General features: G+C 46.6%; 1 protein-coding gene across 3 annotated transcripts in view; it reads left to right on the top strand.

The window, feature by feature from the left end:
* The first annotated feature begins 1,357 nt into the window (after positions 1–1,357).
* The window catches only part of JAZF1 (JAZF zinc finger 1), a 276,597-nt gene continuing 252,745 nt past the window's right edge, over positions 1,358–25,209 (top strand). The window contains exon 1 of one of the 3 annotated variants that reach the window (XM_081146683.1): positions 1,358–1,546. Coding sequence is in view for 2 of the 3 variants with exons in the window: in XM_081146682.1 (XP_081002808.1) it covers positions 1,848–1,972 (125 nt within the window). In the remaining variant the exon portion in view is untranslated. Of the gene's footprint in view, positions 1,973–25,209 lie in introns of all 3 variants that reach the window. The other 2 variants (XM_081146681.1, XM_081146682.1) reach the window with 2 other exon arrangements.

Here is a 25,209-nt window from a genome sequence, read left to right as displayed (position 1 = left end):
TGTTCCGACACCTGTTTGGCTGAAGCTTTGACATTGCCTTTCCCTGTCCTGTTACTCGGTTTGGTGTGTGTCTGCCAGATATTCTGCCTGCTCTCAGCTGAAGGCCTTCCCAGACTGGGCAGCTGAATGCACTGCACAGCTGCCAAAATTCTAATTCAAGATCTAGAATTCTAACTCCTGCTCTTTAGACCCTTGTTTGGCCCTAGCTCCAGTCCCCTGCCAACAGGGTCCTTGGCTCATTAGCAGGCCCACCCAGGCCCTGCCCCCACCCCCAGTGGGCCCAGGAAACCATTCTTGGCACCAGACTGAACTTCAACAACACAACTGCCCCAGCCTCACCCAACCCAACTCATCTCAGCACAAGTCTGTCAATTTGTGAGCTTGAGGACAGAAGAAATGAGCAAGAAGAGGAAATGTCATGGATGAGGGAACTCATCACACCCAAGCCTTGTAACTAAAATGTTGCTGTATTTAATCTAAATACACAAATGAAAAGCCTTAACAATACAGGTATTAGAAATAACATGAGAGATGAACATAGTTTATGGAGAGGGGAATACTATTTCTCTATGCATCTGCAGAAGTGAAATTTGTCCAAAGGAAAAACGCTAATTTCTATATATCAGCATTAATTTAAAAGGCACTATTGGATCGTAAGATCCTCATAATGTAATGTTTCTTCAACATGTAGGAAAATGCTATTGAAGAACCCACACTGAACAGGCAAAAATATGAGTGCAACTGGGGTGGGGGTAGGGCCAATGAGGTAATTGATTCTTGGGAAAATGCTCGTTTTCAGGGGAGCTACCAAATTTAACTTAAGTGCATAAGTGGTCAAGGTTATGGCTGGAATGCTTACAGGATGGTGCAATCTTGATTGATTGGAGAATCCCTTCTCTTTTAAAAGAAGAGTAAATATGTCCCTTGACCCTGTTCCCACTCTTTCCAGCCTTAACCAATGCCCTATCCTTTCTGCTCTGACAGTTTGCTCCCAGGGAGACAGATGGGTAATTCCCAGATCTGAGATGGGGCAGTGGGGGGGCTGTAATCTGGGGACATAAAATCATTTTCGTTTCTGTTTTCCCCAGGGGAGCAGGGAATATAAAAAACGTGGTTACATATGTGAAACCCAGACAAATGCACTTGACAATCAAGCACTCTATTTTGAAATTTAAATAAAGCTAAGATTTTCTTCTGGCCTAGTGGGAAACTTCATTAAAATCAATTAGTTAGTACAAAGCTCCTGAGAATATGGGCTTTTTTTTTTTTTTAAAGGTTTACATAGTAAGGTGCACACAATTACCTTTCCGGGGTCCCCTGTGAATGTCAAGTGTCACACCTAGACAGGTGGCCACGAGCAAACCCGTGTCCCCGAGCGGGGCCTGCAGAACTCCCCGAGCTCCCAAGGCCGGCCGCGTGCGTAATTAACGGGCGTGCAGACACCGGGAGTGGAACACAGAGCCGAGCAGGCTCCGGCAGACTGCGCGTGTCGCCCACTGCGAGCAGCAGGCCCAGGGAGGTAAAAGTTGGTGGCAGGCGCTCCCAGGTGAGGCCCTGGTGCAGGCGCGGAGGTGGCGGCCGCACAGCTGTCGGCGCGCCCCGCTCCCTCCCCCGGCGGCGGCCTCCCCTCCCTCCCTCCCCGCGCTCCCCTCCCCCTCCGCCGCCTCCCCTCCGCCTCCCGGGCTCTCCGCGCTCTCCCGCCATCGCGCTCGCCCCTCTGCCTCCGTCCCGAGCTCCGCTCCCCGCAGCCCGCCTCCCCCCTCCCCCAGCCCCTCCTCCGCCCCTCCCGCCTCCCGCGCCCGCGCGCCCGCCCGCCCGGCGCTCGCAGAGCCGACCCCGGGCGCTCGATGCAGCACCATGACAGGCATCGCCGCCGCCTCCTTCTTCTCCAATACCTGCCGCTTCGGGGGCTGCGGGCTGCACTTCCCCACCCTGGCCGACCTCATCGAGCACATCGAGGACAACCACATCGGTCAGTGGCGCGGGGCGGGGGCGGCGGCGCGGGGAAACTCCTGCCCGGAGAACCCCGAATGGGCAGGGTGGCCGGAGGCAGGGCGGCGGCGGGGCGGAGGGCGTGTGCGAGCCCGGCCGCGCGGGGGGGCGATGCGGCGGCGCGGGGCGCCCGGGGCGCGGGTGGGGGTGGGGAGCGCGCCCCGAGGTGCCTCGGGCGGGGGGACCCCGAGGGGCGTGCGCGCGAGCTGCGGAGTGGTGGGCGCGGGGCGCGCCGCGGCGGGGGCGGGAGGGGGCACGGCGGCGCGGGGATGCGGCGGCGGGCGGGGGCGCGGAGTTAGTTGGCCCGGTGGTCGGGGCGGCCCGAGGCGCCGGGGAGCGGGCGGCGGGGAGCGGGGGGCGGGGGGCGGGCGCCCCACGCCGCCCGCCGCTTCCGCCCGGCTCGAGCTGTCAGGCGCGGCGGCGGCTGCAGCGCGGGGGGGCGGGAGGCGGGCGGGGCGGGGGTGGCTCCACCGCGGCAGCCATTCCGCTTCCTCCTCCCGCGCCGCCGCTGCGTCCTGTCAGCGCCGGTTGCTAGGTGTGGCGCGCGGGAGGGGGCCGGGGCTCGCCCTCCCCGCCGCCCGGGGACCTGGGCGCGCGTCCCTGCCCGGGCCCGGCGCGGGCGCCCGCGCGCGGCGGCCGGAGGTCCCCAGGCACCCGCGGGCCGCGCCCAGCGCCCCGGGGCCCGGCTGGCCCGGAGGGCCCTGCGGCGGCGCCGCCGGAGCGCCGTCCCCCGGGCCCGCGGCCGGGCATTTAAATGCTCCCGGGCTCTGCGACGCGCCTCGCGGACTGCGCTAGGCCCGAGGTGCGCCGGCCGTGCCCGGGGGCGGCGGCGGCGGCCTGCGCAGCGCCCCGGGGCGCGGGGGCCTCGGGGACCGCCGGGGAGGGCGCGCCTCGCGGGGCGGCCGCTTTCCCCGCCTGCCCGGACCCCGGGGCCTTTCAACAAGTCCTGCAGTTCGCAGAAGTCCCGGCGCACACGTACACTCCTCCCCGCAGCGCCTGCGTGGGGCGGCGGGGCGGGACCCTGCGGCTCGCGGCCCAGCCACCTGCGGAGGGTGTGGCGCGCCCGCGCCCACGAGCCGTGCGCCCCGCGCCGCAGGCTGGACGGGGCGGGCGGCGCCCAGCGCGGCCAGCCCGCGGAGCCCGTGCCTTGCCCAGAAAGCCGGTTCCAAAGGAGCGGTGTGGCTCAGCCCTGGGGGTGCCTCACGTCTCCACGAAGTTGAGGGGCTACATCACGACCGCTCTGTGCCTGTGCGCGAAAATCACGGGCCCAGCCGTGGGCTCCTTTGCCCAGGGCGCCGCTGCCTCTTGGGTGCTTGGGGCGCGTTGAGCGCTAGTGCAGAATGGGGTGTTTCGGGGCATCCGGAGTGGGTAGGAAGGCCATCGAAAATGTCCACGGAATGCCTTTCAAAAGATAATCCTGATGGGTCACTGACGAGATTTCGAATCTTACCACGTTTTTAAAACATCCCTTCAATAGCTCCTGCCACCTCCTCTGATGAAGGGGTGACAGAGGAGCCAGGCGGGCTTCGGGTTCCTGGAGTGAACAGATTTGCTGATTCATTTCGTGATCCAACAGCCCTATCTGAAGTTAAAGGATAAATCAGGTTTATCCGATAGAAATTCTGTTAGTTCAAGTTCCTTTCCTTACTTTCAATAACTAATAGAAAATAACTATAAGTAAGTACATAAGTATATATTACATAAGCATATAAGTAAATAATGTTTTCTGACCCAGGGAAGGCTGTCATTGCATCATCCCTCATCCACTCTGGCTAACAGTTATTTCAGGGTAAACTAACTAACGTGAGATGATTTTCCCACATTGCCCGCCTACCAGACTAGCTGGTTAAAAGATAATATGAATTACGTTTATTAAAATGTGTTACAAGTATCCTTCTTAAGGGTTTAGTATGTAATCAATTAGATGATTTAAAACCTCGGAGAACCACAAGAGCTTTTTAAGTTTGCAGAAACCGTCTTTAGGATTGTGCAAACATTTTTTAAGAGGGTTAAGGGTTCCATAAATTTCCTTAAACTCAGCTTTTACGCAATGACCCCTCCTGAAGGGCTAGTGTTTTTCTCTTACTGAAAATATTGAAAAATTAAGTTATAACAATAGCTGTGATTTAGGCGAACTATGTAGCAAGGCTAACAATTACTGTACTTTGGAATTAGTTTGGAGCTGGCAAACTTTATGGAAAGTAAATGTTAAAATGAGTAAACAGTTGAAATTCCCAGGGCAAAGAGACCCTCTTAAGCTATTGTATTCCTCGGCGGAGGAGGGGCCCCTTACTTTCAAATACCAGCTCCATATGCAGAAAAAATAAGAATAAAAACATCCCGATTCAAGAATAAAAAAACCCGATTAGTAGGCAGTGCCATGTAACTACACTTTTGATGAAGAGACATGAAGGTTTATGGGACTATGGCGTGTTTCTTGCCTGGCAGATTTTTCAAGGCCTTTAGTGTACAAGGCCCACCGTTTTCATTATAACTGTATTGTTGAGTACAGATTAATTAAGTACGTTAACTTGAGCGTAGCTGTCTCTATGAACTGACACATGTACACTTAGCTCTTGTTTTTAATTTTCCTGTACCCATAAGGAGCAAGGATTTGGGGCTGTAGAGCCAAGAGAACTGTGATTTTCACCATCCTCTGTTTCAGTCATCTCCCTTACCCCTCGAAGAGGGCTGCACCTGTGTTCCTCCCTCGTGTGTCATCACCGTCTAGCACCGGAGCACCTGTCTCCGTGTCCAGCCCGCACCTGTCTCCATGTCCAGCCCGAGTATCCCAGCAAAAACCCTCCCCCAATCTAAATTGCCTAGAAGTCCCACAGCCCTGTAACTGTGAAATGTTTCTCCATCAGCCTCACTGTCAATTTATTTATAGCCTGGCTCTGTTTCCTGGAGAAGGGAAAAGCTGATCAGGATATGTTTGCTGTGAGTAAGATATCTTACCTGTGAGTAGATACTTGAGTTTGTAACAAAAAATGATTGACATGCATATCCTAGATAGGTGAAGTTCAGCTGGTAACTAGAAATCATAGAAACAGCAAGAACACTACGTTTAGCACTGAAGGTCATGTCACAGACTCATGAAATGTCTGCTCCTTCACCCATGCATCCATCGCAGTGCTGTGAAGTCTTTTGGCTTTTGGTCTCAGAGAGACAACTGGTCATTCATTCTTACCAGATTGGATTATTTGGTACATTTGTAAAAGTGCCTATGCATGTTGGATTTACTTGTGCAATAATATATATTGAGCACCTATTTTGTACCAGGCACAGTTCTCGGCGCTTGGTATTTTTCAGTGAACCAAGATCCCAGCCTTTGGGGAGTTTATGTACTCATGGTGGCAGGTAGACAATATGTTAGACAATATGGTATGGAATAGGTTGAGATTAGAGCAGGCTAAGGTGGAGTGGGAGGAGGAAGTGTTGGCATGTTTAATTGGTTGGCCAGGATAGGCCTCACTGGGAAGCTGATAGGTGAGGATGAACCTTGACAGAACCAAGGGAGTTAGCCACGAGGACATACAGGGAACATAGAGTTCCAGGCAGAGGGAACAGACAGTGCAAAGGCCCCGGGGCAGGCTGCACCTCTTAAACTGAAACACAGAATCTTGCCCAATTCAGTTATTCCTGTAATGGTACTAAACTGACAGGTCATTTGAAACTTTGTCCAGATGTTAGGATCCTCAGCTTTGCTGTTGTTGACTCAGGTTTTCCTGTAGGGGCCCCATTGGGAGATGGAGTATTATTGACTAATAGTGGTTTGCAGGGGCTATGACTTGGCGGTTCCTGACCCTGAATGTCAGCAAGTTTTTTGTGAGTCTCTGTTTGTTAGTTTCTTCATCTCCAAAAGCCAGGTAACAAATCCATGCTGCTTTATTTCATAGGGTAGATTTGTAAACCATGTAATTAATAAAGGTAAAAGTCTCCGGGAAGCAAAATAAGGCAGTTACTATGAGTAATGGAGAATTTAGCTCCAGCGATGGTGTAGTAAACTTTTGCATTACCTTTTCAGAGAAGCACCATGGTGTACTAGATGGGTGTACAATGTGGACTAGGCCCTGTTATCTCTATAGGCGAGCAAACTGAGGCTCAGAAAGGTTATATAACTTGCCTAAGTTTCCATGGCTGGTAAGTGTGAGCTGGAATTTGAATTTCAGACAGGTGCGCAGAGCTGGGCCTCTGTCAAATTGCCAAATAGGCGAAGGGCTGGGTGGTACCCCCCCCCCCCTGCCCCATCCAGACACGATGGATCTGTTTCCTCCTTCAGAAAGTAACTGAACTCTTGAGACAGAGATCATCCGAGAGGCAGCATAGGGAACCCAGCTTGTATGGGTTCGAATATACGCCCCTGCCACCCATCAGGTGTTTGGCCGCGGACAAATGGCTTAACTACACTGTGCCTCAGTTTCCTCCCGTGTACAGGGAGGACAGTAACAGTACCTTCCCCACGGCGTGGCTGATGAGAATTAAGTCAGCTAATAAGTGTGAAGTTCTCATCTGCAGTATTAAGTTACCAGCATCCCATTTTTTGCCCTTTTGTGTATTTACTAAGTAAGTATGTTTGGAATCCTTCTGTGAGTGTCTGCGGCAGAGGTTAAGAGCGTGGGTTGTGTCCACCTACTCGGGATGCGGTGTGGGGCATTTTACAACCACGTAAAACCATCGGGCCCTTCCCAGGAAAGACTGAGGATAATATACAGGGGACACTTGACCAGTCCAGCGCCGGGGTTGCAGCCTCTGGCCACTTTCTCTTCTGTGTGGCCAGAGGTACTTCAGAAGCTGGCAGAGGCTTTTGCCGCTGTGGACTGGAAAGCGGTGGCAAGGCCAGTGGCTTCCAACATGGCCTTTCCTGTGGCCTGTGTTTATTTGAAAAAAAAACCACCCAGGGCTAAAAGAAAGCACTGTGCCTTGGGCCTCTGGGCACAGTCCCACGGGGACGTTTCCTGTGGGGAGAGGGAATGAGTGAATGAAAAGTGAATGAATGACAGGCTCACCGGCGCCTGCCCTGCTCCTCCTGCACCCTGTGGCTTGGCGGCACGATGCCCTCTTCCTTCCTCCCGTGGTTCACAAGAAGGTCCCAGGGACAGAGCCAAGGAAGTTTTAAGTGTGTGTGTGCATGCACGTATGCACACACTTGTGCACACCCCACACACACTGGGGGGTGGGACCCCGAATCCAGAACTTCATGACATTCTCCAAAACACCGTCTTTGGTGGCTTTTCCTTTGGCGCCCGTCCTGCCCTTTATGAAACGTCGCCGGTGAACATCCTGTCTCGTAAGTTTCACAAGCTTTCGTGTACATGTCGTCTGATGTGTGACCGAAGTGTACAGACGGAAAACCCCTGCTGCCTGCCGCTGACTGGGTTGGCAGAAGGCCCCGCATTCTTTGGAAAATGGCTCCCTTCAGAGCACATATATGTTGGAGGCATCTCCCATCTTAGCAATCCTAGAAATGCAAACTGACAGCCGTTTTCAGAAAACCCGATTCTTCCTGTTGGTGACAGTGAAGGAGCCTCAAGGCTGGAGCAGGCTGGTGACGCTCGATGAGGGGGCTTTCCTGGGACTGTTTGGAAGCCAAAGGCCCTGTGTTTCAGACTGAGGTCCGAGGCAGGACACAGTGCTATTGACACCCTTAGAAATCCTCCCTTCTTTCCAGCTTTTGCTTTGAGGACAGAACCATACCTTCCAAGTCACTGTATTTCTCTCCCTGCCCCCTCCTTACCCCTGATCTCAGACCTTGACAGTGCAGGCCTCGCCTGGGCACCACTGAAGAAATACTTGCTGGATTGCAGATAATACATTCTGTTTCATGATGAGGTAGCCGATCTGTTTCATACTGACCTGGCTCAAGTGCTGAACAGCAAATATTTATTTAGAATCTGAAAATTGGAAATGGCAAATGTCAAAAATTTCTGTTTGTTTTTTAAAAAGCCTTTCATTTACTAGGCTAAATCAGTTTAAAGAAAATTGTATTTTCTGCTTGCAGTAAGCCCTGGAATGTGGCATTAGTTTTCACCACTTTTTTTTTTTTTTTTTTTTAAAGGCCAAATGCAAGCAGAGACCAGACTAATAGGTATTCTCTTTAAAGATGAGGTCTTCCCAGTAACTCTCTCTCCACTTCAGCAGAAGTCAGTTAGTGACCCTTGCTGAGTCACTAACTATAGACCCTCTGTCCAGCACCGTCACTGATAGTCTCCTCGTGGCCAGAGTGGCCCCTGCCTGGCTCACCCACTGGCCTCCTAAGGGAAGCCCTGTTCACTGTCTGCTGGGCTATAATGATGACCTTCTCCTGACATAGACCTGCTTGAAGGGACAAGATCTGGACACCATGTTATTAGCATGGAAAGACTCACTGTTTCTTTGGTATTATATGCAGAATTGATATATATCTACATACACACATCACACATAGATAAATGTATATATATTAATATATAAGCACATATATCCATATATTTATATACTATAAGTAAAACTAAATACATATACATATATAATATACAGCACATTAATGTTAAAATATGTACATATATGCGTATTCGTATGTGTATATATGTATGCATGTATGTATATACCACATATGTATGCGTACACAAATATACATGTGTGTATGTATATGTGTATATAATACAGGTATACGTTTATATTATACATACATTCTCTCTTTGTTTCTGTCAAGATTAGAATGGATAGTGAAAACTGCGATGCACATTTTTTAGCATTTCCTACATGCTAATATTTAAGACCGTACTTCCTGTCTCCAAGGAATTGAAATTTATCTGGAGAGACTAGACACATCCAGGCTGAGATAAGTGATGACTAATAATAGGAACCATAGAGGCAAATTTATTGTGCAGCTAATGCAGCTCAAATCCCAGGCTCCCTCACTTGTGCAATATATGTTTCACCACTTTTTCATACATTGCTGGTGTCCACCCGGCGCTTTCCGAGGCGCGGGAGGAGCCCTATTAGTATACACAGCAGAGCGTTCATGCCATCATAACTTGTCAAATTTGAAGAAGATGAATAGCGACTGGTTAATGTTTTCCTTCTTCACCCTGACCTCCCCTCTGCAACATTTCTCCTTGGGTTCAGTGACATCTGAGTTGAGAGTGTTTTTGCGATGGAGCTAAGGGGCAGCAAATGGGGGAACACCTTTCGGTTGGGTTTAGTGGGATATATTTATGCAGCCACAGTCATCCTGATGTGGGAATCGCTCCTCAGCTCGCCTGGGTCCTTACATATAGGGGCGGGGCAGAGGTAGCATTGCCACATGAGTGTGAACTGTGACATCTGCCCATAGGAATTGGTTTGAATGAATGGAGCCAGAAGCCAATCTGGAAAATTCTTCTACTTTTTAGATGTAGAATTGTAAGTAGAGGATTAAGTCTTATTTAAGTGTAGTTAATAGGGGACTTCCTTCTGTTTGTAATATACTCAATAATACAAATATGCATTGATAAATGCACCATTTTTAAAAAACATGTTTTTATTGATTTTTAGAGAGAGAGGGAGAGAGAAAGAGAAACATCAATGTGAGAGCTGAACATCGATTGGCTGCCTCCTGCACGCCCCCTACTGGAGATCGAACCTACAACCCGGGCATGGTCCTGACCAGAAATCGAACCAGTAGCCTTTCCCTGTACAGGATCGTGCTCAGCCAACTAAGGGACACCGGCCAGGGCAAATGCACCATTTTTTAATGAGAATTCTGTGCTTAAGTTTCTTGCTCATTTGATATGAGTGTATGTGTGTGTGTCTCTCTCTCTATATATGTATTATATATATACATATAAAATATATATATATATATATAAAATAGCAACAAAAAAATATAACAAATTGGTTAGCAAGTGTAATCAACACAAAGAATATTTAAACTGAGTCAATGCACAAGAAAGTTTGTAATGCCCTGAGTTCTTATGGCTCATATATGAAAGAAAATTAGTAGAGGTATTTACAAATTTGACAACCATCCTAAAAATTTATATAGCATTACCCATAAAGAACTGTGAGTCTGAAAGTAATTTTTATGAATTCTCAATTATTAAATATAAATTTCAATCACCCACACTTGAGGAAAGACTGATTTATCTTTGCTCTTCATAGAAAATATTAATATAAATCATTGTCATGTGAGAAGTAATCAAAGAGTGTGCATCCCAAAAGAAGTATTTAGAGTGGTGTGTGAGGTGGTTAATTAATTCACATACTGGGTTCTTTTTCTGGATTTGAATTTGTGGTATTTTGGTAGCCAGCTTTTAAAATTTTGTATTTTGTTGTGATAATCACTTTCGTAAGCATTTTGTATTTGTAACCTTGCATTTTTTTAATTTTATTTTTTTCATCAAGAGGGTGGACAGCTGCAGGCCTCACAGAACGTGGGTCCCTTTCTTGGTACCCAGTAGGGAGTCTACACTAGGTGCAGAGAGTGTTCTGAACCATTTCATTCAGTATTTAATTCACCCTCACAGCGAACATACGAAGTAAACACTACCTCGCCCTAGAAGTGCTTCCAATTTGGAGTTAAGTATGCTACCATATTTGTTAAATACCTTATCTAGTGAAATATGAACTAGAATGTTTATTTTGATAATATTGTACAGAAAGCAAAACTCTTTCCCGTCAGGACAGTAACCCCCTTCCCCCTGCAGAGGCAACATTGTTACAGTTGGCCCTCCCACCTGTCCTGTCGCACCTGCCCACCCCTCTGCCAGGACTGCCTGCCCCAGACTCTGTGGTCACTGCTTGAGGACTCTGCCTCCCCGAGACACAGCCCCTTCCTGCGGGGTTGGGCCTGGTCTTTTTCCTAGCTTCTTCCTCAAGAAGTGTTTTCAGAAATGAAATGAAGATAAAAATCAAGAAGTGCTTTGGGCTGTGAAAAGAGTAAGTTATGAAGGTAACTTTGGGCAGAGGAAAACGTACTTCAGAACTGGTCTCCTCTGGAGGCGTGCGTATATGAAGAATGGTACATTTGTGTGTCTGTATGTATATGGTTATGGCATACGCACAAATACCAGTTATGCAGTTAGTCTAGAGTAGTTTATATGAAGAGAAGTTGAAGACTTTTTTCTTTCAAAGATTCAAAAAGGAAACCCATGTCTTTATTTTTATACTGGAGACTTGAACTTGGATAGTTATTTTCCAGGTTGAGGATATTATAAAGCTTAGTTGAGCCATTTCTTGTCCTACCTATGATATGTGGTTGCCTAGAGCCTTCCAGGGCTTTAACAATGCTAGGACCAAAGTATGTCTGGCTTCCTCCAGCCTCTTTGCCAGGGGTTTTTGGTGTAAAGGGAGGCAAGGGATTGGAGTGGGGAGAAGCTTGAACTGTGAGACTAAACAGAACAGGATTTTTAATTTTGATTCCAAGCTTTTCAAACTTGGACGTTTCTGACAGTCTCCTTTTAGTATAAAGTAGTCACAGTAGCTACTACTTAGGAAGGGCCTACTAGTGAGGCATTGGCTAGTTGCTTTATATCCATTGCTTAGGAGCACAGGATTAGTCCCATTGGACACAGACATAGATTAAGACAGATAGCCTGGCCTGAGGTACACAGCCAGGAGCACGCTCAGGAGAGAGAGGGGCAGGCTTTGCTCTCAGGCGTCCCTGTCAGCATCAGTACCTGTTCTTCCCAGCCTAAGTTCTGACCTTTTATAGGATATTTGCATTTTAATAGAAGGCTCCTGGGTGCCTAAGTGTCTTACACGCTGGAAGGCTGATTTCCTAAGGGAGCAATTGGATGGTTGGGAGCTACTTGATGACTGCCTTCTGGTAGAAACAAAAATGTTTCCAGACTTGTGAAGAAAATGCTTATGTAGGCTGGGAGGGTGCCTGAGCATCCCATCATCAGAGTAACAACCATGAAAACAATCATTTGGCCTTTCTAACAGGGTTGTAATTACTGAAGTGTCTAAAAGTGCTAACCAGTTTTCTCTCTCTCAGTGATATTTATTTATCAGGGGGTGGGGGGTCCGTGACAAACATAATACCTAACACTTTACACACTTACAAACTTCTCTTTTACTTAGATCTTCAAAATTAAAATAATGGCATTATGCTCATGTACATAATTTTTTAAATGTATTTGGGTCAATGATACCTAACAGGACCCAGCTATAAACATTGGGAATGGAGAGCCAAAACCTTGGTTGCTGTTGGCACATGGTTAGAGGCCTCCCTGCAAGACCCTTCCCTGGTGGCATTCACAGAGAGAGCACACTTCAGGTCACATGACTCCATCACCAGACCTTAAACAGCTGGGGCCGGAGCACATCTGGGCTTAAAGTTGAAGCACCCTTTTTCTTACCTAACCCATTCAGGGAAAGTCTCTAACACTGATTTGGCTGCCTGATTCTCAGAACATGGTGTAATTATGTAAGTAATGGGAAAAGCAGGGGAATCTGTGCAGACATATTTGTACAGCTTCCTGTTAAGTAAACTGAGCACCATGGTGATAAGCATAAATAAGAATAAATTATGCCCAGGCGTCCTCAGGTATCAAACATCAAATGAAGGGAGTGGGGTTTTTGAAGTTTTTTTGTAAACTCAAGCTAAGTACATGTTACAGAAAGCCTTCACTCCAGAAATTCCAGGTTAACTTTTCCAGATCTCTCTCCATTCCTCGGGAGAGAAGGCAGGCTGGTGGATGGTGGGCTAAAATTCCCCTTTAGAAATCAGCAAGACGTTTCATAGGCCCCAAGTAATCTATAGCTAGTTCAGATAGTAGATCTTTACCCAGTCGATCTTTTGATAGGGTACTCCTTTTTTAAAAAGATTTATCTTTATTGTTGAAAGTATTACAATGTCCCCTTTCCCCCCCCACATTGATCCCCTCCACTCCACTCCTGCCTCCTCCCCAGGCCTTCACCTCACTATTTTCTGTCCATGGGTTATGCATATATGCATATAAGCTCTTTGGTTTCTGACACTAGACATCTGGACTTTGACGCTAACTCAACCCAATGGTTGACAATGTGTGATTTAAACGAATGTTTCTCAATGTTCTGCCGGAGTTGGAAACTCCCTTTTATTGGTTGGCTTCACTTCATCACTGCTATGGGCCCACATGAAAATATCTGCTGTTAAAATATATGAACATCAAACAAAATATTTGGTCAAGAAATGTTAAGCTATATGTGCATTTCACTCCAGATGTTGGAAGAAAGAAAGAATATTTTGTCAAAACCTAGGAAGCTGATCGCATCTTAAGTGTTTATGTCATGTTTCTTGTAATGAAAATTTCTCTTATAGAAATCCATCTTATTGGTTTACAAGTCACACCCTATATGTCAGTGGAGTTCATGTCAGTAGTTTTCAACTTGGGTCGGCAACAGAATCACTTGGGTGATTCTAGAACCTAGAAAAATACGGCTGCGTGGGCCCCACCCCCAGAGCTTGTGATGTGACTGACCCGGGGTGGTCAGGGTCTGTTTTCGTAACATTATGAAGTTGATTGTAATGTGCTGTTCATGTTGGGAACCCTCTGGTTTACATTAATGAAATAATTAGCACTGGAAGGGTTATGGAGTTTTAGAAAGGAATTCAGCTTTTAAGGAGAGGTGACCCTTATTGCATTTCCCTACGATAGATGTAGTTTTTAGTTTTATAGGAGGCAAGTGTTTAATATAGAGCAAGTTTGGAGATGCGATACTATCTCAGGTATGGGGAGCCTGTGTCCTGAGGATCTCATACTCAGATGATCTCAGGACACAACATATGAGCGAAGCGATCAAGTTCAATATAATTGGGAGTGGTGGGGACTCTGGCCAACTCGGGAGCCCTTACTTCCCTTAAATAGGCAGACGCTGCTCGCCTCCAGCCCGGTGTTGCCATGTTGGAGCGTGGGCCCTTGGCTGGCATACCCTTTTATTAGTGTTATTATTTGAGAGAAAGAAGCTAGGAGTTAAGATTTTTATGTGAAATCTATCTCTAAATGTTTGTAGCTAATACAGATGGCTTTAAAATATTGTGCGAGAAAACCACTCCACCTAATCATGGTATTTAATGAGAGAGTGATGCTAGGCCATGTGTTTTAATGGAGCTCATATGAATGCTGAGATGTAAACTTTGAGGACCATTGTTTCCAGCAAGGAAGCTACACAGACTACAGAGGTACCATGGAAAGAATCGTAGTTTATAGGTTGTTGTTTTAATTTCCATATCTTTTTATGAAATGGTTAACTGTTTTTTAATATGAAAACTTTGTGATTGAAAATTTTTTTGTTTATACCAAATTTTGCACCATGAGCCTTAGTCTTCAGAGTGTATTAAGATCATCATCAGTTGCATTTCCCTCTCCTGGGGGACAAAAAAAGCAGGATCCCTCAAAAACTCTATCCTGGGTGTTTTTTTTATCATGGCAAAAACCCCTTCTGCAGATGTTTGAGATCATAACACTGAAAATCTGGAAGGACATTTAGTGATGATCTAGTCCAGTTAGCTCATGACCTAGCTCAGTTAGCTCATTCCCTAGCTGAAGAAGCGGACGGGACTTAAAGTCCTGGGTGAGCCAGAGAGCTTGGCCAGGAGGAGTGGAGAGAACAGCAGCAGAGCAGTGGTTTGGCTCCTGGATCCTGGAGCCAACTTGTCTCACCTGGAATCCTGGCTTTGCTCCTTCTGTCAAGCTCTATAACCTCTCTGTGCCTCATCTTCATCTCTAAAATGGGAGCAATAAATACTATCTTTAGTGAGATACCATGTATGTTTGGTGTGTAAGCTGCTGGAACTCCAGTGAATTCTGAAGATGAGAAAGCTGCAGGCGGTCCCTGCCCCTGCCTTGCCTTGGAGGACACTGTGCTGGAGGCTGTGCCATGGCGTGGTGTGGGGTGCTGCCTCGGATCCCGCTGGCTGTGTGACCTTGGCCAAGTCATTTAATTTCTCTAGGCCTCAGCTTCTGTCAGATGAGGATAGTTAGTATTTATCGCAGAGTGTTGTTGTGAGAATTACATAAAAACATGCATATGAAGGCACTGGCAACTAGGAAGCACCCCATGAATGTTAACACTGATGGGATCGTGCCATCATTCTGAACCCTGACGATGCTCCCACGGCCACATTCCTCAAATTAAGAATCAAAATAACCATACACATTTCTGGTTTTCGTTAAGCATTTTTACTTTGAGATGTTTGGTGAAATTTGATTTCCCTGGTAGAGTTTTGGCTTGTGTTTATATAAGTCATACTGAGTGGTCGTAGGAATCCATGAGCTGTTAAAACATTCCACACACAAATTCTTGCTGTTTCAAAATATACCAGCCTTAATTTAGTATTGTTTATCCAGATTTAAGTTTTTGAGACATTAGATCATGTGATGGCAAAAATGACTTCCATATTCGATAAATAGGAAAGGCATTTTCAGAGTCTAGAGAGGTCTATTAAACTATGGACAGAAAACATAATTTTTTCACTTACCAACTAAGCAATGGAAAAACAGGAGATGATTTTGTATATAATTGTTTGTCAAGGTTTATTGTGAGTCATTCAAACATATTTGGGCGGCTTTGATGAAAAAAGCCAAGAACAAGACTGTAAGGACTCTAACAAAATGCCATTCTCTCCCATTAAGTGGATGTGCATCTCTTTATTAATAGTCCTTGAAATGTCACAAACTCATGCTGGAAGCCTCACAGGAAAGTCCTGGGGTGGGCCTTGTCTGAGAAGTTCGAGTGGCAATGGCTGAGTTGTTTACTGATTGTAGGAATGTTTAAAATACTTTATTCCTAAGTGGTGTTTGACAATGACTGAAATCATGTTCAGTCCTGTAGAGTATAAGGCCACTGGTTTTCCCCTTTCAAGAATATGCCAGTATCCAGCACACAGGCTGGCCCAGGCTCATGTGACTGATCAGTGCTTGAATAAAGAAATGGTTTCCTGCCCAGCTGGTGTGGCTCAGCGGTTGAGCATTGACCTAGTACCCAGGAGGTGGCAGTTCGATTCCCAGTCAGGGCACAGGCTCGGGTTGCGGGCTCGATCCCCAGCAGGGCGTGTGCAGGAGGCAGCCGATCAATAACTCTCATCACTGATGTTTCTCTCTTTCTCCCTCTCCCTTCCTCTCTCTGAAATCAATAAAAATATATATTTTTCAAAAAAACAGAAATGGTTTCCTGCTCTTTTATTACTGAAGATTCCTTTCATTCTTTTTCCCTTCTCCCTTCGTATGGATTCTATGTCTTGAAAGACTTTTGTCTAACAAGCAATCTGATTTAATAAGTAATGAAATGCTTTGTTTTTCTTTTTTTTTTTTCTTCATGCAACAACATCTAAAACTCCCAATTTACATATTCAGTAAATATTTATTGAGTGTACTTTGTGGGCACTACCTAAGAGCTGGGGATACAGTAGTGAATTACACAATTAAAGTCCATGCTCGTGGGAGAAGCAGACAAAACACAAATACATCAGATCATTTCAAAGTCATATGCTAAAAAAAAGAAAGTAACAGCTACTCTAAAAAAAAACACCAAAAATCAAAAAAACAAAGTCATATGCTGTGAAGAAAGTAGAGCGACTCGGGCGGTAGAGGCTGAGAGGCCCGTTTGAGATAAGATAGTCTGGGAAGGGACCTGAATGACAGGGGGGTGAAGGAGCCATTCGGGTATTTGCTCCAGGCAGAGGGACCAGCAAGGACAAAGGTCCTGAGCAGAGTGTCTGTTGTGCTTGAGGAGCAGCAAGGAGGCAGGTGTGAGGGGACAGGGGGAGTGAGGTGGAGAGCGGTGGGCGATGGGCTGGGAGCCGCGGTCGGGGCCTGCGCATGCAGACCTGTGCATGTCGGTCCCTGTCACAGGGGAGCTGCAACAATTCCAGCCCCCAGTGATGGCAGGGAGCGTCGTGCAGCTTCACGATGGCTATAGCTTCCACTGTGCTTTTCATAACATTCAAATAGCTCAAGGACCCCATTGCCACCTTCAAAGCCCTGTGGAGATCTGGGAAACCCTCATGACCTCTAGATCTCTTCAAATCTCATTGCTTTTTGTTCAATTCTAAAAGCCCCATTTATATTTTGAAATCTATCTTGAAATATAAATTGTTGACTAACATAATTCATTCAGTGTTTGCTATTTTATTTTGGAGTGGGAGTGAAAATGATTATTAATAGTCATGATGTGTTCAAAAATAATGTTGGGTACAGTTTGCAAAGTCTGGGGACCTACAGATTTCTTTAAAATTTTCTTCTGGAGCTTTGTGAAATCTTGCACAGGTTTTAGTGGATATGAGTTTTGGCAGAGTGGGTGGAGAGAATGGTCTTGAAACCAGTAACTTAAAACGTATTGACAGAAGGACAGAAAAATCACTGAGGGAGATTATATAGACCGTGAGCCTGAACATATTATTTCACCATCAGTACCTTTTTTTGTTTGTTTTGAAAGGTAGTATTTTATGAAGCTCATTCATGAAAAATAGATACTGCTTTGTCTTCTACATCTGCATCTTACAGGGAGAGGTTAGCGTAACCATTTCACTGGCTAGGTGAGCTTTTGTTTTTGTTGCGGACATATGAACCTGTTCTCTGCATTCTAACCTGCCAGTGTCTTTGTTCAAGTAATTGAGAAATGGTATGTTTTCGGTAAAGGGATGCTGTGCAGTTAATGAAATTCAAGGGAGAAACCAAAGTGTGTGAGATACTCAGAAATACACGTATTTGTACCTGTAATTCAGCCTTTCCAATGAATATAAAAGGATGATATATTAGTCAGCTACTGCTACACTCATGCAGCATAACAAACTGTTCTGGAACTCCTGGGCTTTCAGCAATAAGCACTTACTCGCGTGCTCCCCGGCGTGCAGGGTCACTGCGTCTGCTGATGGAAGCCGGACCCTGCTGGGAGACTCTGCTGCAGGCTGCTGGCCGGCTCATCTGCTGCGGGCTGGGCACACATCTGCTGACACGTGTTCCCTCTGAGGACCAGGCTGAAGGGGCAGCAGCTACTAGGGGCATGCTCTTCTCACGGTGGACCACCGGAGCCGAGTGGGAGCTCATTTAAGGGCTCTGTTTATGTCATGTCCACAGCATCTCTTTGGCTAAATCAAGTCACGAGGCCAAGCAGAGCTGAAAGGACAGGAAGTTCATTCTTCCCTAGGGGAAGGGGGAGAGATGGGAGCGAATCCATTATCACAGCTAGCTTTGTCAGAAATAGAAAAAGTCCAAAAGGATTTGAAAATTCATACAGAGATTCAAATCTTCCCCTGAAGTGATCACAATACCGTATAAACACGAGGTTGCCGTCCGTCAACCTCCCGGAGAACTTAGGAGGCATACACGGGGACTCCCCGGTGAGGAATGAATGAGCACTTCATACAGGGAAATTGAGCCTTAAAGAAAGTTAAAGCGGGTGAGTGATCTCTGCTTTGCCACAAAGAACAGGGAATCTGCTCCTCTGCTGAGGGATGACCCGGTTTCCATTCTGAGGTTACTGAAGAATCCAAAGGCTTTAACTGGGGTTGCCTAGTGCTCTGTGCTTGTCTGCTAAGTCCCTGAGCTGTTTGGCATGGCTGAGAGGGCTGGGGACCCTTCCTGTGATGCTGTTTCCCAGCACAGAGAGCTTCAGAAAGGCTTTGGGGCTGCTGTGCCAGGTGGATCTTGTGCCCTCTCTCTTTCCCTAGTTCTGAGCCAATGTCACAGAGGATGAAAAAGAGCTGGCCTGCCAGTTGGAACCTCCTTTCCCCATTCTCCCACCGTACATCACACTTTCTGGTGGCGGAGGGAGTAATCACAGGTGTTGGACATCCCAAGTTCTGGTTGGGCTGTTCTGTGCCTTTGGGCAGCTTACTAATATATAATTATCTCATTTTCAAAATGAGGGCTGTGATATCTACCATATTGTGCTGTTATGAATGTTAAGTAAGATGCAGGTCCTAGTATGGTGTCTGGCACATGTTAAACATTTGATAAATGCTTTTATTATTTATTATAACAGGTACTAAGACAGTATTCCGTCATTTCTGTTCTCCTCACTAGGTTGTGAGCCTCCAAAAGGCATGATTTATGACTCTCTGTTTTATCTCTGTGTCCCTGTTCTGCAAAGCACTACGTGTGTGATGTAGAGACTAAACCAATATCCAGTGAATTGTATCCAGACACGTATCCTCTACCATAAAGCCTTTAGCTCCAAGGACCAGATTAAATTGCTCCTAAAAATAGATTTAGTTGTTTTTTTTCCTAAGTTGACATTTTGCCTGAAATAAAGACTTTTGAAACCTTGGAGGAATTTAAAGGATTTAGGAGAGTTTGATGCTTTGCCTTTAATCAGACATTGTCTACACAGTCAAGGACAGAGGAACTTTGTTACATTAGATGAGGTGAAAAAAGTATGAAGGCTAATTTTCACATGTGTCTACAAGATTTAAAGGGCATTTAAAGAATATTTTGTGCTAATATCCTTCTAACACCTGCCCCTCGAGTTGCTTCTCAGATTGTGGCTGTGATCTTACCATCAGCTTGTTCAAAGCTACTGTAAATTTTCAGCTAAGTCATTGCTCCCAAGGAGTGGTCACTGTAGGCTAGAGGATTTGACTAGTGTAACAAATAGGCCCAACATTACATAGATTAGAGGTGCAAGAAGCTTCTTTCTTTCATCTAGGATCCAGGGTGAGTCAGCAGGTTATTCGGCTCCTCACAGTCATTCAGGGCTTCAGGTTCCTTCCATCTGATTTCTCTGCTCTCCTACAGTCCACTCCTCTTCTGTATGGTAAAAACTGGGCTTGTTGGGTCTCTGCCCAAAGGATGAGCCTTTGTGTTCACCTTGGGGCAAAGAAGAGTGCGCATACAGTGTGTTATGGCTCAGGCCTTCAAGGGTAACCAGTCACTTCCACTTGTATTCCATTGCTAAAAACTTAATTGCATGATCACATGTAGCTGCAAAGGTGCTGGCACATGTAGCCACCAGCAGGGCCTGACTATCCTATTACTGTGGAGGAAGGGGGGGCCTGATCTGGGGGGCAGCTAGCAAGTTCCTGCTCTGGACCAACAAGTCTGCTTTTGAGGATTTTACCTTTCTGTTGAATAGCTAATATATAGTCTAGAGATTTAATGAGGCAAGAGTGAGTGGTTTTAATAGTAATTAATAGGATTTACAATTTATTGAGCTCCAACTATGTGTGAGAGACTATTAAACACAATCGAAAGCATTATCTCATTTGACCCTCTCAGAAAGGTTGTGAGGGAAGTTGTATTATTGTCTGCATTTTATAGGTCAGGACACTGAGTCTTACAGAATGTTTGTAACCTCATCAAGATTATATAGCCAGGCATGCTTGACTGCAAAGCCTTCAGCATACTGCCCTGGGAAAGGTGAAATTCCTGAAAAATAGAGGAGAGTTACATACTGCTTCTCATTCCAGCTTCTGCAGCTAGTCAGCAGCAAAGGCGATCAGGAAAAGCAATGGGTTCTCTGGAAATAATTCAAGCAGAGGCTATATAAACCTCTGTTAGGGATGCCATAGAAGGACTTTCCGCATTGCACTGAGGGTGATGCTGACTTACATGATTCTCTGTCAAGGTCAAGTGCACTGCTTTGTGCATTCCAGCTTCTGCTTGTCACCCATGACCTCTCATCCCTGTGATAGCGGTGAAGTCCTGTCAACACACACATTGTATACTTCTTTGAAAACGAGGAGACAGCTGGTGACATAGGGTACAAGAGTCAATAGTTGAGACTGGGGTTCTAGCGTGACCTTGACTGGTCACTTTAACCTTGAGTCTCAGTTTGTTGGGGAATAAAATATGTGTATTGGGCTTAATCAGTGGTTTGCCAGGAGTGCTCTTGGGGCTTTCGAGCTTTTATAGAGCTGTCTAGTGGTTTTCGTCCTCTGCATATAGGGCTTTTGGGTAAACTTCTCTTAGATCAAAGGATTTTTCAGGTTTTAAAAAAGTAAAAACCAAAAGGGTCACTGTACTGATCGTGGTTAATATTTTTGGAAGGTTACACCATGCTAGGCGTTATTACTATTCTTAGTGCTCTGCATGAACTAACTCACCTAGGGGGGTGTTTATTATGCCCAATTGGCAGGGGCGGGAGCTGAGCCACAGAGTGGTTCTTAGCTCTCCCATCGTCAGTCACTGGGAAGTCACCAGCATTCAGACGTGGACTTTGAGATCAGAGCTACACTCTGCTGCAGGAATGATGGTTTCTGAGTTTTTTCCCAGGCCTAAAAATGCTGCAGTTCTGTGCCTGTTGCCATGTACAGACAGCTCAGGAACTTTTCAAGAAATACTCCCCAATAGCTCCCTACCTCTGTCTTGACAGAAGCTGAGTGCGAGTCATAAAGGCCCACATCTTGATGATTTCAGAAATCCTGGAATCCTTTCATTATCACCTGATACAACACGAAGCTCTGTTACGCTGAGGTTTCTGACCAGGGAGCAGCTTTGATAAATATATAGAAGGCTTCCTAAAACACAGCTGGTCCCGGTCCTGGGGGCGTACACAGGGGCCCCTTCTCATGAGATGCTTTTGGTATGCAAGGAATGGCCTCCTGGGATGGATCAAAAATGATGCTTTGTGGCTAACCATGCTTTTAAGGGCATCTTAGAATCATAGAACTTTGTAGCAAAAGGAACCTTCAAGAACATCTAATCCAACAGCCTCCTTTTACACAGCCCGCCTCACCCACCCAGGGCCTGTCCTGTTCTGAGTGTTGGGGACACAGCAGTGAACAAAGGTCCTGCTCTCCTGGACCTACGTTCTCCAGGGAGCACCCAAAGGAAAACCAGCAGATATGCCATGTTAGGTCGCGGTGAGTGCAGGAAAGAAAAGTAGAGCAGGAATTGGGGATAGAGGATCACAGTGGCAGTCTGGTCTGTATTATGTTTTAGATGTGTTTATGCACACTGCGTCTTGCAACCTTTTTTCATTAAGCTCCCCCCAAACTCATTCATATACTATTTCCTGTTCCACCAGCCTATGAATTTTAATACCACAGATGCAGTGTCTCTTCGTTCATGCATATCTGTGCTTTACTGAAAAGAGTGAGTCTCAGCCCCACCCCAGCACCGCTTTCCCCACCTTGGAGGCAGCATCCCGTCCTTTTGTTAAGTTCTGCTTTTTGCAAAAACTGAAGTAACCGCTTTTAAAAGATCACGGTCTAATCTAAGAGAAGTTTTTTAATTCAAAGCACTTTATTTTCCAGTGATGTTTTTATGTATGAGAACTATCGGGGCTTTGCGTGAAAATTTTTAAAAATTTGTTCAAGCATCAGGAGTATAGAGTCTGAGACTCTGGACTCTCAGTTCTTATGTGATATACAGTATAATAGGGTACATATGTCCTAGGAGGGATGAAATTCATTAAGTGTAACTGATTCTTGCTGCAATCTGTGAGGAGCCTGACAACTGAGACTCTCCGGCCACCATCCTTTGATGCTACAGCATCCTCACTGTCAGTCCTGACCCCCTAAAGCTTGTCCTCCGAAGCAGCAAGAGTTATCTTTCGAAAATGTCAATCATGTCACACCACTCTGCTTACCAGCCTCCTATTGCAACAAGGGAAAATCCAGATGCCTCACGATGGCTCACAGGTCTCACCGCCTCACACCCCGGGCCGCCTCTCAGATCCCACCTCCTCGCTGCTCTGTGCTCACCGCCTGCGGCCACTGTCACCGTCCTGTCCTTCAACGCACCACACAGTCCGTGCCTCCAGATCGTTGCTCTTCCTTCCCTCTGCCTGGATTTCTCTCCTTCGATTTTTGGAAAATGTGTTGTAATGGTTAGAACAGTTTTAGATTGACTGAAAGATCGTGATGATCGTACAGAGATTTCCCCTAAACCCCACACTCAGTTCCTTCTCTAGATTTCCCCATGTCTCTCTCCTCACCTTCCTTCAAGCCTTGTCTTCTCAGTGGCGGTCTCTCTCCACCCACATGCCCTCATTCTGTCACAGGACCCAGTGAGATCTTTTCATAGGACTTACCTCCGCTGGAATTCTCTTCTGTATGTGTTTGTTTGCTTGTTTATTGCCTGTCTCCCTTACCAGCATGTGAGCTCCTCGAGGGCAGGGACTCACAGCCAAGCACACTGTTGTTTGCCCAGGCCCAGAGCAGCGGCTGGCACATAGGGATGTTCTCATCCGCTGACTGGCTTTTGCCAGGGAAGGCTGGTCTGGGACATGAAGCCATTAGTAGGAGGCCAGCATGAGGAGCTAGGTTTCCTGACACCTCGTGCTTGATGTCACTAATCCCGGTCCTTGCTCATATCAGACTGAATTCTCCGCTGCAGTCAGTGATAGACCTGTCTGTACAGAGGACCAGTCGGGAGGTAGAGTGGGATCAGGGTAAACTGATGGTGGGAGGACCCTCAGACAAAACTGGGTTTTCCAGAATCGCCCTATAAGACATCATCTCAACCCCAAATATTATTGAGCTTTTATAGCTGAGAATTCCGTCTCTGAGTTGTACACTGTACAGATGTGGGTATTATCTGAACTCAGTTGTACAAATAGGACCTAATTTGGGGCCTCCGTGAGTTAGAATTGCATTGACTGCTAGTAACAGACACCTGAGCGCAGTAGCTTAGATAAGAGAATTCTGGATTTAGCTTGTTGCTGCGAAATCCCCAGGATGTTCATGCCACCTGAGACCTCTGCCTCCTCTCCCTCTTTACCCAATGGCCCTGTGAGCTCTAGGTAACGCCCCTGACTCCCAGGCTTTCAGGATGGCCAAGGGGGCTTTCAGGATGGCCAAGGGGGGCTTTCAGGACGGCCAAGGGGGCTTTCAGGATGGCCAAGGGGGCGTTCTGAGAAGCCTGACCCAACAGCTACTGCTAATATTACGTTGTCCCACTGTCTGCATGAAGCAGGGAGGCCTGTTTATCTCCTCTCAGTCCCTCAGGACCTATGGTTTTGGGGCGAGACCTGGGTAACATTAGGAAGTGTGTGTGTGTGTGTGTGTGTGTGTGTGTGTGTGTTCAATGGGGCCTATTTCTCCTTAGGCCCAGAGTCCCTGTTCCCAGCTGAGCTTGAGGCAGCTGAGCAGTGTAGTTCTTCCAGTGGGGACATTGTCCAGGATTCTGCTGTGCAGGAAGAAGGAGTGAGTAGATACCAGGCAGTCTCTACTGTTGTGATCAAGACACGTGTTTATTCCTATCTGTCTGCCACCTTAGAAGGTTCTGAGGAAACCACATGGAGTTTAAGCCTACACCAGGGATGTTTAAAAGGGACTCTCCATTCCTTTAACTTGGTTCATGTTGAACAGTCTTAGTATCTCACACCAAAATGTGATTCTGTAAACACAGATGCATGGCCAATAGTTACACACGGGGCTTCCTTAACAGGAACCCTGAAATACAGCTGCTCAAAGAACACAGAAGCTTCTTTCTCTGTTGTTAACTGAAGTGGACTGCGGTTCGGGGTGGGGAGCACCTCTGCTTTGTGAGGCTGTCTAAGGTCAGCTCCTTCTGCCTTGTTGCTTCACCACCCTCTAGTCTGGGGTTGACAGATTATGGACCAAGGGCCCAAGTTGGCTGATCCCCCTTTTTTTTTTTGTTATGGGCCACATACTAAGAATGGTTTTTATATTTTTCAATAATTGGGTAAAAAAGTTTTCTAACGTGGGAAAATTATATGCAACTCAAATTTCATGTCCCTTAATAAAGTTTTATTGGAACACAGCCACACTCAGTTATCTTCATATTGTTTTTGTGTTACAATGGCAGAGTTGAATAGCTGCCACAGAGGCCATATGGCCTGCAAAGCCAGTAAATGTACCTGCAAAGCCAGTAAATGTACCGTCGGGCCCTTTACAGAAGTCTGCCCACCTCTGCTCCTGAGTGTGGTCCTGGCCCTTAGGGTGGAAGGGCCTCCTCTCACTGGGTCTACTCCTCAGCCTGTGGGAAGAGGGACCTGTTACTGGGCACACATAGCTGCAGGGACGTGAAGACGTGTAATCCGGAACTGGGCAACCACTTGCCCAGCTAAAACTGAGGGGCTTCTATTATTAAGAAGAAGAGGGAGACTACAGACATGGGGTCCATTAAGCAGACTATTACAGGTTGTGTGTGTGTTTGTGTGTGTGACAGTCTTTTTTGTTTTAAAATCTACTCTGGTTGGTTAACAGACACTGAAGGCCATCTTGGTTTATATACAGTGTTCAGTAGCTTCTGTATGAACAAACATGGGAAATGAGGTATTGATGGAGGCGGACTTACCCGTCTGCTTCGCTCAGACATTCATTCAACAAACACATAGCAAGAGGGGTCACCCCTTCTTTTC

The sequence above is a fragment of the Miniopterus schreibersii genome (genome assembly GCF_964146895.1).
Source record: "Miniopterus schreibersii genome assembly, chromosome: 9".
NCBI classification, from domain to species: domain Eukaryota; kingdom Metazoa; phylum Chordata; class Mammalia; order Chiroptera; family Miniopteridae; genus Miniopterus; species Miniopterus schreibersii.
The sequence above is the reverse complement of the archived record's forward strand: the minus strand, read 5'-3'. Positions and strand labels throughout refer to the sequence as shown.